At 61.6% G+C, this 14,877-nt stretch overlaps 1 protein-coding gene across 1 annotated transcript; it reads right to left on the bottom strand.

Annotated features, from left to right (window-relative positions):
* Positions 1-2,589: 2,589 nt before the first annotated feature.
* GLT1D1 (glycosyltransferase 1 domain containing 1) lies at positions 2,590-14,396 on the bottom strand. The gene is made up of 12 exons (XM_087828746.1): positions 14,315-14,396; positions 11,789-11,937; positions 10,659-10,764; positions 9,021-9,114; positions 8,075-8,111; positions 6,233-6,289; positions 5,174-5,269; positions 4,593-4,642; positions 3,762-3,805; positions 3,484-3,604; positions 3,103-3,201; positions 2,590-2,860 (listed from the first exon to the last, which is right to left on the bottom strand). The coding sequence occupies exons 1-12, from the start codon at positions 14,380-14,382 to the stop codon at positions 2,690-2,692; spliced, it is 1,092 nt and encodes a 363-aa protein (XP_087684872.1). The 5' UTR covers positions 14,383-14,396; the 3' UTR covers positions 2,590-2,689.
* Positions 14,397-14,877: the final 481 nt, after the last annotated feature.

Below are 14,877 nucleotides of genomic sequence, written 5' to 3'. Positions count from 1 at the left end.
GGGCGGCGAGCGGGATCTCAGGAAGACGTTGCATTCGGTCGGGTCGAGGGGGCCACAGCCTCAGCCGCACCAGTGGGGAAACGGAGTCCCCGGAGAGTGACAGTGGCAGGGTCCCCAACCCGGGACGGCCCCGTGACACACACTGGCTCCAGAGTTACCCGGAGAGGAGGGAGAGAAGGAAGGCGGGGCGCGAGGCGCGGGCGTGAGCGACGGGGCCCCAGCTGGAATCGCCTGCCGCGGGAAAGAGACTGCGGGCGGTGGGAGCAGAGGTGGGGCCCGGCCCGCGGGGCTGCCGTCCCCGAGATGCGGGCGCCTCGTCTGGGCGCCAGCGAGGGCAGTGGCAGACCCCACGGGTTCGCCCGGAGTCGAAATCCCGGCGTGGGCTCCAGGGCTTCCCCGGGTCTCAGCGCCCCGACCCACGCGTCCTGATCTCCCGGGTGCCGTCAACTGCCTGAAAAAATGTCACATCTCTCAAAAGGGGACTCCACATCAAAAGTGACCTCGGAGTAGATTTTCTGGTGGTTACGGGGAGGGACGGGCTGTGAAAATCAGCTTCTCTGGCGGGGTCCCCGGGGCGCAGGCAGAGCAGTGAGTCTGCGCGTCGGCCCGGGGCTGGGGCTGGACGGCCGAGCGTCGGGGTGACGCGGCTTCCTGGCAAGTGTCGCATCTTTCCACTCACACGCGGGACCCAGAACCGGCCGTTCACGGAGACGGAAAGACCGGGAGGCCCGGGGGCTGCGGGGAGCGGGGAGGAAGGCGGCGTATTGATTAAGGGGGACAGAGTTTTCTGGGGGGATGATGAAGTGACTCGGGCCCAGAGTGGTGAAGGCGCCAGGACACTGCGTCTGTATTTCCTGCCCCGGGGCCGCGGCCTCACGAACGGCTCCACGATCAAGTGTGTATTATGCATATTTTACCACGATTTTTAAAATTAAGGAAATAAAATCAAACTTTTTTTAAAAAAAAGAATGGTTTGGGGTCTGGTTCTTGCGTCAGAGTTGTGGAGTGCAGGCAACAGAAACTAGTTTGGGGCTGGTCATATTTTTCTGATGTTGGGGCAGCGAGGTCCCAAGGCTGGGCACCCGCACTTGCAAGCTGCAGCCGCCACGGGTCTGTAGCTGTGGCCGCCACCCGTGGGGGGCATTGTATCAACCTTCCCTTCCCCCGTGAGTAATATACTGTTTATCTATATCTTGCACATATAAGTGATACATATCTTGTATACATGTGATATGTAACATATATTACTTCATCATAATGTAACCAGTATATTTACACGCTATATATATTAGAGGGAGAGAGAATGTAGTGTGTACACGGATAGGTAAATAGGTAGATAGCAGAGATAAATATAGTGTCTGTGTCTGTGGGCAAAGCTCGACACCGTCTAAATCTGAAAGGTCCCTGAGCCCCCGTGTTGTTGGAGGGAGGGCTGTGCGGTGTGGGGACCGTGCGGTTGTTTCACGTCACTCCGGCTCCGTCCGCAGGGCCGGCCTCTGTGGGACAGTCGCAGGGACGGCCCCGCCGACATCAGAGGTGACCACACTTCGCGTCAGCCGAGGGGATGGGAACAGACGCCCGGGGACGTCAGACGTAACCACGACTCTTAGGCAAGGGGACGCGGCTGCATTGCTTCCCCCGCTGCAGGGGCCTCTCGACGGGAGCGGTTCCACCCCGACGGCCACGCTGCGAGCCTGAGAGGAGCCCGGCCACTGTCGTCTCAGATCTGGGGCAGACGCAGCTCAGCCGGGGCACACTGTCCTCTCCGCTTGACACGGACGGCGAGGAGGCTCGGACAGGCCCAGACACGGGCCCGCGGTCGCAGCCCTGCTCCCTGGAGGCGCCTGGCCTCCCACCCGGGGCCTCGGGCTCCCGAATGCAGGCTTCGCCCTCGTGACCGGCCTCCCCTCTCCGAGCCCGTCCTCCCGACGGGACCCAACCCCGGCTCCTCTCTCCGGCCCCACAGCCCCGGTCCTGAGAAGCTCCCCCGCTGTGGGCGGGCAGGTCGGGGCTCAGCGGCTGTTTGTCCTACTTTATTTCCTTAATTATGTCTAAGGTATCGTTGGCCACCTACAGAGAAGGAACAAGGCTCACTGGAAAAACTGTAACCGGGAAACGCTACAAAGTGTCTCGACATCGCGTCAATGGCGCAGGGGACGCAAAGCGAGCGGCCTGTTGATAGGGAAGCGTCTTTTCACCCCTCTGCTTGGGCCCTAACACGGCGACCGCGTTTAAACCGCTTCGGGAGCCGCTTGAGTGTCCGCATCTCCTTTTAAAGGCGGGGACGGGGTGGGCGGGTCTGTTTCTGGCTCTTAGGAACAAAGATTGGCTATTCGGGATGCACTTTATTTACTTAGAAGCTGGCCCTTCCCCCAAGTGCGGGACAGACGTGCGTGTTGATGCGAAGACATGAACTGGTGACGCGAGGTACAGCGGAGTCGAGCTTCTAGGGTGTCCCCCCGCCAGGGACGGAGCCTGGCTTCCAAACGAGCGGCATTTTCCAACCAGCAGCATCGCCGGACGGGCCCCGAGGAAACGCCGGGCCTTTCGCAGGTGTCCGCTCGTCCCAGGTGCAGTCGGCCGTGTTCCCCGCTCCGGGGCTCCGCTGCCCCCCCTCTCGTCTCGATGCCCCGACGGGGCCCAGGCCCCGGTGCCCCGCAGATGCATTAAAAAGGGGGGCGGCACCTGGTCAGCAGGCCTGCCCACCTGTGTCCCCCTCGAGCATCCGGATGAGGCTCTGGTAAGTGTCCCTTTCCACCCGCCACGAGTGGGATGTGCTCACATACTCCCTCCCCCTGGCCACCAGTTCTCCTCCCAACGCCGGGTCGCGGACCAGTCTCTTCGCCAGCTGGACAAACTCCTGCGGGGGGGGGGGGGCAGCGGGTGTGGGTACCTGGGGAAGGGGGCTGCAGGGCACCAAAGAGCCTTGGCTGCTTCAGCTCCCAGTCCCTCGGTGCCCACCTCCCCTTCCTCTGGAGAGGATGGCCTTCAGGAGGGATGGCAGTTAATACGAACTTGGGGATGGGGTAAGAAATGCGATACTAGGATGAAATCTGTGATGAACAGCCCCACACGTACAACCTGGGGAAGGGCTCCCATTACCTGCGGGTCGGAGAAGAGCAGCCCGGTGACTCCGTGCCGGACCACGGCGGTGTTTCCCGGGATGTTCCTGGCCAGCACCGGCACCTCCAGGTCCATCGCCTGCGGGTGGAGAGGAGACGGGCGGGAGACGGTAAGAGCAGCGTGTGGCACAGAGTGAGTGCTCCTTGAACACTCGAAGCTCGAAGACCCCGGAGCATCTGTGCACCAGTTAATTCTATTGGTGTCGTCTGAGCTGAGCCCCCAAGGAAACGCTATTTTGCTTTTTTCGAGCTTTGAAAGGTGCAGGGTTTATTGAGGAAGATGCCACGTCCGTCAGTAGGGAGAGAAGGCTGGGCAGTTAGTCTCCTCGCCGCACCCGCGTGGCCCCGGGGAGACCGTTACCTCCAGGATCGCGGCTGACATGCCCTCGGAGACGGAGCTGTTCACCAGGGCGAAGCAGTTCTTCATGACGGCGTGGAGGTCCCCCTGGCGCATCTCGGGGACCAGCCGCACCCCTGGGGACCTACAAGAGGCAACGCGAGTGGGAAGCATGTTGGGGGTCTGACGGGAGGGGCTGGGGGACAAGAGGCGACACTGCCCTACAGACGTGGGAACCAGGACAATGTACTGGCCGCTGGGTTTCCTCTCCCGCTGAACACCCGCTCCCTTCCCCCACTCACCTCTCCACCTTGGCCTTTACTTCCCTTGTGAACACCGGATCCACCTGCGAAGAGACCGAGACAGACGTCAGGGAAAGCCGGAGCGGAGCCTGCGTGCAGGAGGCCCGCACGTCGTGGCCTCGGAGCCACACTCACGGTTTACAAAGGAAAACAAAGCAGGTAGGAAAGCACAGCCGGCTCCAGCTACTCCATCCTAATAGCAAGAAAGAGCGGGGACTTGAGAGACGGTCCAGAGAAACACACCCTCCTGTGTGCTGTCCAGTCCCTAAGACCAGGGTCTGGTGCGGCCCAGGCGCCGCCAGCTCCACCCAAGTCCAGGCCTGAAACGAGCCTTCACAGGCCGGGGACCGGGGGACCCTGCACCCAACTGTCTGACCACAGAGACTCCAACAAAAGCGACGAAAAGGCAGGTTTCGCCCTGCGTGAGCCCCCCTGGTGTTAACAACAATGAATGATTTAAACAGAACTGACACAATGTTTCCAAATTTACACGTGTGTAACACATCGCTTGAAACATTGTGAACCGCGTCTGGCTAACAGCCTCCCGCTGCTACATTGTTACTCCGGAGGCGGCGGGAGGGCGGGCCCGACGTCCACTCTCATTCACACGCCGCCAGTGGGCGCTGGGGACGCGAGCCCGGCCCGGCCCGCGGAACGCACGGGACACAGCCCCCTGGTTCATCGCGCCGGGATCCCCTGCTTTCCAGAAGCCCCGCCTGTGTGTGTCCGAGTGTGTGTTACACCACAAGACAACTCGGGTAGAAGAGCAACGCGAACTAATTTCAGAAGATGCGCAGAGAACACAGGACAACAGACATGGGGTCAACTTACTTCAGGACCTACGATCGCCAGGTAGACACTGGGCTCCTCTTGGTGCCATTCTTGGGGAGAAAAAAAGGGGAAAAAACACTGTTACAATGGTTGCAAGTCCCAGCTGAAAACACAGACTTAATATTACTTACACCATAAAATACATTATTTCATATTTTGCCTTCACTCACATTAGTCCGTTTAAATGAGATGTATTTACAATGTAAATAGTTGACATTTTTGGCTTTCGGTATATATTGTTGTAATTATGCTTTATCCAGGTATCTAATTAATTAGGTGACCGGAAGCAATACGCCGCTGAAACTCGGTCACCCGCCCACGAGCACACGGGTCATCACGAGCAGCCCCAGTCCAAGCGCAGCGCACACGCTGGCCTGCGCGGAGCCTTCTCGGGTAAAATTAGTTTAGCCTCCTAACTACCGGCTACTTTTTAGGCTTCCCCGGGGAGCCGGGGGCACGGGAACCGCAGTGACTGCTGGCGCTTGTGTTCCCGGTCTTTCCACGGTAACAGCCTGGAGAGCAAGGAGGTAAAACCCGAAACCCGCCCGGGATCCCGCAAACAGGTGCCTCGGCCGACGCACCCGAGAAGGCGTCCACCAGGTAGAGAGGGTCTTTGACTGGCCTGAGCCCGCAGATCAGGAGAAACACGTGCAAGTTGTCGGCGTTTTGGTTAATGTCTGCAAGACAAGGATGCAGGGAACCTTGTCACCGTCTGCAGCTCGCAGTGGACGACAGACGGCAACCGCCAGCTTCGAGGCCTGGGGAGGCCGGGGCGGCCCGAGGGCGGGCGACGGGGGCAGCCGGTCCATCTCTGGGCAACCACGCGCGAGGGCCGACGCCGGGTCATAAACCCCAGAGACGCATCTCATAAACCCTCGGGCCACCCTCTAGCCGGGCGGGCGACCCCGGCCACAGCGCCTCCCGTCCATCCCGCACACACGCACACAGTATTCAATCGCACACATTGCGCCGAAAGGGCGGCCAAGCAGGTCCCGGGGGGGGGGGGGACGTCTCCTGAGGAGTATTTTAAGTCTCAGGGCTGTTCCGTGAATGGTTCAGTGACAAGACTCTCGACGACGAATCCCCGTGCTCGGGACGTGATGAATCCCAGCCCCACCGCAACGTGTCCTGTGACACTCGGAAGACGGAACAACAGCGCACGGGGCTGCTGCAGCTGGTGCAGGGGCTGAGGATGGCACACGCTGCCCACGAGACGGAGGGACCGACGCCCGGCTCCTCCGGAAGCCGAGGACAGTTTGCTCTCCCGCTGGGATGGACGCGGGCACTCAGGGAGTTGCTTCTAATAAAACGCTGCTCGTTTTTTTTCTTTTCAAGGAAACCCGGCGCTGACACAGCGTGGGGGAGGTCTGGTTTGAAGGTTTTGGAGAGCGGGCTGGGGTGCCCGTGTCTGCTCCCCACGGGGCGGAGGCGCTGGTGGCATCACCAAGATCGGGAGGAACCGGCCTGTGCACCTCACCCCGCCCTGCTTCCATCCCTGTCCCTCCCGTCCCCCGTCCCTCCCAGACCAGTGACTGTCTTGGACCCGACGGCCTCTTTCCCAAAACCACGAGGACGCAGCGGGTCACCGAGGCGTGTGGATGGGATTCATCTGCCCCAAACCCTTCGGCTCCCCGTCTCACCTGCTCTCTGGAGGAAGGTGCTCCAGCGAAAGGCGGGGTTCGGGGCAGTCGTGATTCCTGGGGAAAGAGACGGGGGGGGGACACGTTCACGTGGCTGGGAACCGTGGCCGAGACCCAACCAGCTGCGCTGCGCTAACATTTAAATGCTGGCCGCACGTGGTCCTGTTGAGGCCGCCGGAGTCCCGGGTGCTTCGTGAACTCCCATCAGCGGCCCCGCACTCGAGGTGCAAACGGAGAGCCTGGGTCCCCAGCGAGAAAAACCCACTGTCCACGTGTGGGCCTCGTGGCCACTGGGCCACAGAAAGCTGGTCCCTTACAGATGCCTGCGGGTGACAGGTTTCTAAAGCAACTAAACCGCAGAGCCCCAGGTGGAAACTGTGCCGTCACTTAAAGTCCCTAATCTCAGCCTTTCCCAGACCGAGCGGGGTCACCCCTCACGCAGGCCCGAGAGCAGAATTCTCCAAAAAACTGGACTTTTTAAGACACACAAAACCCAGTGGCAACATTGACCAGACTATGTTTTTTTAAAATCTTAGCAATTACAGGTTATATCCTGTATCATTCGGCATGAGCTTCAGGTTACGGCACAGGGTTAGACAATCCCATCCTTTCAAGTGTCCCCCCGACATTTCCAGGACCCGCCGGGCGCCACGCACACTTGTCACGATGTTATCGACTGTGTCCCCTGTGCGTACTTCGCACCCCCGACTACTTTGTGCCCCAATCCCTTCGCCTTTCTCACCAGCCCCCCAAGCCCCTCCCCTCTGGCCGCCTCCCGCCCCTTCTCTGCGTCTGCGACTCTGTTTCTATTTTGCTCATTAGATTCCACCTATAATCGGAGTCACAGGGCATCTGCCTTTCTCTGCCTGACTTATTTCAGTTACCGACCATCAGGTTGTCCCGAGAGCAGAAACACCCGGACATCTCACGAAATGTAACGTAAGTCGTCTGCAGGGCACCCCCTGGGCTAATTCCCGTGCCCGCCCCACGCCCGCCCTGGGCGCTGTGGGCTCCCCGGGACCCTGCAGAGTCTACAACCTGGGGAGCCGACTGCCTCCCGGTTTCTCTGTTGGAAACTGAGGTTCAGAGGGCTTAGCGCGGCCCACGGTGTGTTCTAACCGCGCGGGTTTCCCCTGCGGGGGCCGGGCGGGGGCTGGCCACGCACACCCGTGGGTGGGAGGCACCGGCCTTCTCAAGCCAGGTCTCTGAGACCCGGTTTACCGGAGCGTGACTGGGCCGCTGCGGGTGAAACCCGGGGAGCGTTTCTTTGGCGACCATTCCGTGCGCCCTGGAGGGGGGCGCAGGGGGCCAAGCGCCTGGCGATGGGCACCACGGACACCTCCTCCCGGGGCTGGGACCTGTGACCTGGGCCTGAGCCCCGCCTACCCGCCTACCCGCCTAGCCCCGTGCGGTCAGTTCTCTGTCCGCCTCTGGGCCCGCCCTGCCCCTGACTCTGGCTGCCCGACAGCTGTGCCAGCTGTGCCAAGGCGACCGAGGGTTTCAGGAAAGGACAGGACCATCCAGGCCCCCAGCTCACTCGACTTACACAGAGGGGCTCAGCCTTCACCCCGTTTAGAACATTCTTGCGTTATGTGCCTATCGCGCCTCCGCCAGCCGAGATGCTACGTGTTCTGCCGTTTAAACGGCCGTTCTACGGTCTCCTCGGATCTGCCTTGCAGCTCAGTGTCGGGAAGCAGTGTTCCCACTCTACGGGCTGTTTCTAAGTAAACCTCCGCTATCGTGTGAGTGCGTCCACAGCCATGTCGCTACGTGCCTCTAAAAGATACGCGCAGATTTTTCATTTTTTACTTTTATGTTTCAAATCTGTTTAAAAGTTCTTACCTTGACTCTGGACGTGGATCTTACCCTGCGCGTGTGGCTTTTGGAAAGAGGGAAGGAAGAAAGAGAAAAAATTGGATAATTCGTTACAGGTGCTTTTCTGAAATAAGAGGAAGGCTGTAAAAAAAAAAAAAAAAATCCCTTGGAAAACACCGCAAAGCGTCGCCCACGCAGCCGCGGGGACCGGTTCCCCTCCGGGAGCCGAGGGCCACCCCGGGTGGGTGCGGGTCAGCCCGCGGGGAGCGCAGCGTGTCAGGCGGGGGCGCCGGGAAGTCCCTGAAATTAGGCGGAATGTGAGTTTGGCGTCTTACTATAGTCGCTGCGTCAGAAAAGTCCCTGGAGCTCAAACCCGAGGCGGGCTTCTTTATTCCGAGGTCCAGGCCGTGACACGGGGCCGAGAAAGGAAACCTCGGTTCCCCGCCTGGGGGGCGTCTGGGCGAGGAAGCGCCCACCTGCCCCGCCAGACCCGTCCCCACAGACGGTCCCTGCGGCGCTTCTCCCGCAGCCTGCGGGCCGCCCGCCTGAGCTCGAACGAGAAAACGGACCGGGCAAAGAGCCGTCCTGCTGTTTCACAGCCACGTAAAAAACCAGTGGAGCCCGGCCGGCGTGGCTCAGCGGCTGAGCATCGACCTGGGATCCAGGAGATCGGGTTCGATTCCGGCCGGGGCACAGGCCCGGGCTGCGGGCTCCATCCCCAGTCGGGGGCGCGCAGGAGGCGGCCGGTCAGTGACTCTCATCATTGATGTTTCTATCTCTCCCTCTCTCTGAAATCAATAAAAACATTTAAAAAGCACACAAAAAACCAAAACTAGTGGAGTTTTAAGAGCAGCAGCACCAATAAAAGACACCAGCACGCGGGGAACAGAGCCCACGGCGGGGGCTCCAACAGGCCGTGTGGACAGGACGCCGCTCGCTCCCAGCAAGTCGCCCTCCCGTCCTGATTCTGCACCTTCCCCGGCACCGCGGCCGTCACAGACGCGCAGACACGTACCCACTGCAGGCGGGCGGCGGCCTCCATGGACTCCGTGAAAGCGACCGCGAACCTGGGGAAGGAACAGGAAGAAAGAGCGGGGCCCTCAGGGCGAGTCGGTTAACATCCCCGGGGGCTGCTCTTGGCGTCGGATTGCGAGGGAGGGCCCAGGACGCGTGGCCCGACCTGCAAGCCGTCTTTGGCAGTGGGTGTTGTTAATTCTCACCCGAGGATATTTTTTCCACTGATTTTTAGAGAGAGAGGAAGGGAGGGAGGGTGAGGAAAGAGAGAGAAATGTCCACGTGAGAGAGACACGTCGATGGGCTGCGTCCCACACGAGCCCCGACCGGGGCCGGGGATCGAACCTGCGACCCAGGCCCGTGCCCTTGACCGGGAATCACACCGGAGACCCTTCGGTGCGCGGGCGGACGCTCTAACCACGGGGCCACACGGGCCACACGGGCCACGGCACAGCCATCTTTCTTACTCGTGGTCACCAGCCGCCAGCTTTCATCTCCGCTCGCATCGGAGAAACTGGTCCGCGCGCGGAGTGAACGCAGGAAGCCCCGGGCGCCCTGTGTGTCCCGCTGCCCCCGTGCAGGGCCCGAGGAGCGGGACACGGCTGGGAGCCGGCGCAGGGGGGAAGCCGGGGCCGCGGTCGCTCTGACAGGTGGTGTCTCTGTAGGAAACGCGTTTAGAAACCCCGGGGCTCAAAACCACAGGCACCTACCCGCAGGCAGCCGGTGCTGGCCCACGGGGCAGGAAACAGGCGCGGTGTCCCCGCCCCCTGCTGTGAACGTCCTCCCTGTGGGGCTATTTCTGAGCCGCTTTAGGTCCCAAAACTGTCTTCTGCTCACTCGCTTGGCAAGGTTCAGCTTTTCTGACAGGGTCCTTCACAAAGTTAATTTTGGCGTTTGTACTATAATTACCGAGTGCTCACTAAGTTATGATACTTGCAAGACAAACACCCAGTTCTAGAAGACGTTTGAATATTATGCTATATAGGGGAAAAAAGCTTAAAATACAAAAAAAGTTCTAAAATACACCTGATAGGGGAATATAACTCTTTAAAGTCTTTGGTTAAAAAATGAAACTCTCGTTCTAAAAGAGAGACGCGTCTGATGCTGATAGAAAAGTGAGCCCCACGGTGTCAGACAGGAAGCCCAGGGCTCCGCCGCCTCCCCGCCCACTGGCCCCAGTCGGTCCCCCGAGGACCGGCGCGCGTTTCAGTAACAGGGCGACCGGTAGTGCTCGTGACGACAACGAAGATGACGCCCTGGCTGGTGCGCTCCGGGGCTAGAGCCTCGGCCGGCAGCCGAAGGCTCAGGGTTCGATTCCCGGTCAAGGGCATGTGCCTGGGTTGCAGGTTCCATGCCCGGCCCTGGCCCGGGCGTGTGCAGGAGGCAACCAGTCCACATGTGTCTCTCACGTCAGTGTCTCTCTCCCCCCCCTCCACTCTCTCTAAAAATCAATTGGAAGAAATACCTTCCAGTGAGGATTAACCAAAAAATAATAATAATAAATAAAAGAGGTTGGTTTTGTAGGGAAAGAGGGAACCTCCCAGGCTGTGGGCTGCCCCGGCCTTCGGGCCTCCACGAGCCCCCGGGGTGGACGCACCGGGCTTCCTGGAGGACCTTCCCCATCACTCGGCGCTTGTCTCCCTGGCGCAAGTCTTCATTTAAGTCCGTTCCGCCGAAGATGATTCCGAAGGGGATCCCGTGACCTGCCGAACGAGGTCGGTGAGCGAGGCGGAGCCCGGCGCCAGGAGCAAGGACCCGGGAACCCGAAGTCCCTGGGTTTAGTTTTATCCAGGGCCCCTCGGCGGGGGGCAGGTCAGAGGGATAAACGCCACGTGCCAGTGACTAACCCGGCGGGACGCTGGCCACGGTGCTCAGGGCCGTCGGAAATGAATTTTCATTACATTGGGACACAGGAGCAGCTTATCAGGCCGAGCTTATCCCTCCTAGGAAATGGGCTAATCTGGGGCTATTGGGGTTCATGACGGGGAAAAAGAGCTTCAGACTGAGCCCTGCCGTGGCTCCTCACGGACACCACACCCCCCACAGACCACGTTAAGTGGGCGGCCCGTCCAGAGACCCTCCTCAAGGACTTCTGAAGGCCAGCTAAGAATTTCAAAACAGACCAAGGCCAGATCGAACTTGAATTCCTACTGGGGTTTCCACAATCTACAGAGTCAATATTTAAGTAAAAAGAGACCAGTCTTCCCTTGTGTTGCCCTTTCAGTTATTTTCGTCAATCTGCAAATTAGCAGATTCTCTCTTTTCTCCGTCTGGTGAGGGAACCGTCCATAAGTGAGTTGAACGAAACCTCTCCTAGGTGCCCGTCCTACGTCTTGTAAAAGGGCCCTATTTCTAGCTTCTGAAAACGACGCTCTAAGTGAGGAAATATGGGGTGTCCCCCCCAAATGCATACACACTGTAACCGCTGATGGCTCCATTCTGAAAATGAAATGTCTATTTAATAAACACTGTCCTTTATCAATTATTCAAAGTGCGTGTGTCCATTTTGGGGGGACACCCTGTATACACCCCAAGCATTCAGGATAATACGTCTCATGCAGTAAAAGCAGCTTCCGCATGAACCCCTCAGTAAGAGAAAGCGCGCCCCAAACGGTGACCGGGTTCCTTCCCTTTGGGATAAACAGGACGAGCCACCCGTCCACGTTTCATCGGGCGACGTGGGCGCTCGGGGCCCCCGGCCCTGCCCCGTGCAGGGGGAAGGGTTACCTTGCAAGAGCCGGCCTCCCCGGTAGAGATGGAGAGCCAAGGCCGCCTCCAAGCCCTCGGCCCGGATGAGGTCCCCCACCTCCGACGGGCTGTCAAAGTCAAAGGCGTCCTTCAGGAGGCACAGGTGACCCGCGGCTTCCAGATGGTCCCTTTATCAGGACAGATAAACAGAGACGGGGAAAGAGGTGTGGAAACAGGGCCACGCCCCAGGTGGCCGCATGATTAAGGCTTTAAATCAAGCCCGGCCGGCGCCGCTCAGCGGTTGAGCGTCGACCTGGGATCCAGGAGATCGAGGTTCGATTCCCGGTCAGGGCACACGCCCGGGTTTCGGGGGTTCAATCTTCAATCGGGGTGCGTGCGGGAAGCAACGGATCGATGTTTCTCTCTCTCTCACCGTCCTTCCTCCCTTCCACTCTCTCTCTAAAAAAAAAAAAACAATCCTCAGGTGGGAATTAAAAACCAACAAAAACACCATGAAGTTACTTGGAACCCCGAGCACCTCGGTGGGAGACGTGGGTGTGAGCGAGCCCCTCCCCACTCGCTCAGTGTGCTCCTCAGTTTCCCGGATCCTCTGAGGACACCTGGGAAGCTCCCCTCGGGCTGGTTTTCTCCCCGGAGCCGCGACCCCCCCTTATCGGAACCGCCCTGGGAGGGAGCTCAGGCCCGGCCGGGCCCCACTCGCTCCCCGCCAGCGGGACTGCGCAGGCCTGTTTGCTGCTCTTATCTGAAGTGTTTGCACTTCAATAAAGACACTTTCACAGCGAGATCCCAGCTGGAACTGGCAGCCACCACCCAGGCCACCGCCCCAGAGGTGCCAAGTCCCGCTCTCAGGGCCGTGGCACCCGCGTCAGTCCCGATGCCCACAGGCTCGGCCGTGGGGTGAACGGCCGGACGAGCGACGCTCCGCCTTTTCCATCTCGCGGCACATCAACTAATTACTAAAATTCTGTGCCACTCCTAGATATAAATTGTACTTTTTGCCAATCTGACCAAAAAAAAAAAAAAGTGTCATTTTGATTAATTCTCAGTGTGGCCGCTGTCGTTTCTTATTGGACAGTCTCAGGGGAAGGGGGTCGGGGCCCGCACTGGACAGCCAGGTGGGGCATGTTCGGAAAATCCTGGGGGCTCACCTGCGGAGGCCTCTACCCCCCCCCAGCTGTGTCCAGCCTCCGGCCAGGAAACTCTCTCCAGGTCTCTGAGGACGAGCCCTGCGCCCTGTCTTAGGGCAACGGGAGGCTCCTCGGAAACCAGGGGCCCCCCGTCCCCGCCCCCGTCCCCGTGGCCCCCGCGTCCCCCGCCCCCTGTCGCTGCCGCAACTGCCCGGCTGCCCCCCGCCGGGGCCGCGCCGCCTGGGGAGCGAACTTTGTTCCCTGGTTTCCACCTAATTGTGTAACTCGGGGAGCTGCTGCTCCGGGGCATTTTCTCGCTGATTTGAGGGGGCATCGATGCGAGGGGGACACGTCCACCGGCTGCCCCCCGCCGGCTCCGTGCGGGGCCCGGGTCCAACCTGCGACCCAGGCCCGTGCCCTTGACCCGCAGGGAAGCCGGACGCCGGGCGCGCGGGCAGGTTGCGGGGGGCTTTTGAGCGGAAGGGGCACAGGGGGGGCGGGGGGGGGGAAGGTGGCCCAGGGCTCATTGTGGTGACGCGGAAACGGACCCACGGCGGGAAGTCGATTGGGAAACTCGCGGAGCAAGTCTTTTTTTTTTTTTTAAAAAAAAGCTGCTGCTAAGGTCGGGCAGCCACCGGCTCCCTCCGGGTCCTGGGGGCGCAACATGCTAAGCAAGAAACTGGGGGGACAGCGCTCGGAAGGCGAGCCCGCGGGCCACCCCGCTGCTCACCTGCGGCTAATGCAAAGCTGAACGTCCACTGTAATTGGAAAAAATTGTTTAATGTGAAACTAAAATTAAAATCACACAGAGAGAGGTGACCAGTCAGGAGCGCGGGGAAGCTGGGACGCGGGAAGGCCGCGCGGGGCAGGGGGCTCCTTGGGACGCGGGGCTGAGCGCACGGCCGGGCCAGGGGACCCCTCCCCGGGGACCCCACCACCCCACCCGCCCGGCCCCGGTCCCTCCTTCAGGCCCGGGTTCTGCGCAGACGCCGCGAGCGCAGCGCCGAGGCCTCCGCAGCATCGCGCCCGGCACCGCACCTGCGCACGCGCCCTCGCCCCGCGGCCCGCGGGGGTCCCGGGCGGCCCGCGGGCTCCAGTCTGTCCCCCGCCCGCGGGAAGGTGAGCGCCGCGGGCTCCCGCGCCACAGGAAGCCCGGGGGGGCACCCGGGTCCGCGTGGGGAGCCCGCGGGCAGCCTCCGCGCGCCCCCCCGCCCCTGCGGGGTCCCCTCGGCAACGCGGGCGCCCGGGGTGCGCGTCAGGTCGGCGGCGCGCGGCGGGCCCGGGACCCCGGCTGGTCCCCGCGCCTCCCTCCGCCCCCGCGCCCCGTCGGCCGGCCGTTTGCGCGCGCGGATGGCGGGCCCGGCCGAGAGCCCCCCGCACCCCCGCACCCGCGGCCCGCGGCCGGCCCCGCACCTACCGGACGCGCCGCGCCGTGACCGCGTTGCCCGTGTGCGGCCGCAGCGCCGCCAGGAACAGGAGCCGCATGTCGCCGCCGCCGGGCCATTGGCCGCCGGGACCGGGCCCGGGCCGGCACCGGGCGCAGTTAGTCCCGCCCGCGGCTCCGAGGCCGCGCCCGCGCCCGCCGGTTTCTGTGCCGGGATCGGGGCGCGCGGGGCCGCGAGGGGGCGCCTGCGGGGGGGCGGGGGAACCGGACAGAGCCGTGGGCGAAGTCGGGGGGCCTCGGCGACCAGGGGCGGCTGGGGGGCTGCCCCCGTGGCGGCGATTTCGGGTCCCTTCCCACGGAGACCAGGGGTGGCCGCGGGTTCGCCCTCCACTGACTCGGGGACCAGGGGTGGTTTCCGGTTGCTCCCACGGGCACCCCTGGGTCGGCGGGTCCCCCATCTCTGTGGCTCAGCCCCAGGGACCAGGGTGGCCGGTGTCCACTCCCAAGGGGACCAGCCCCGGGGGTTTTCTGATAGGATTTGAAAAACCAGAGCTCTGCGGACCGAGGCATCGCCCCAGGGCGCCCGGCGGGGGAGG

This window comes from Miniopterus natalensis, chromosome 20, assembly GCF_054644295.1.
Source record: "Miniopterus natalensis isolate mMinNat1 chromosome 20, mMinNat1.hap1, whole genome shotgun sequence".
NCBI lineage: Eukaryota > Metazoa > Chordata > Mammalia > Chiroptera > Miniopteridae > Miniopterus > Miniopterus natalensis.
This window is presented reverse-complemented; position numbering and strand designations above follow the sequence as displayed.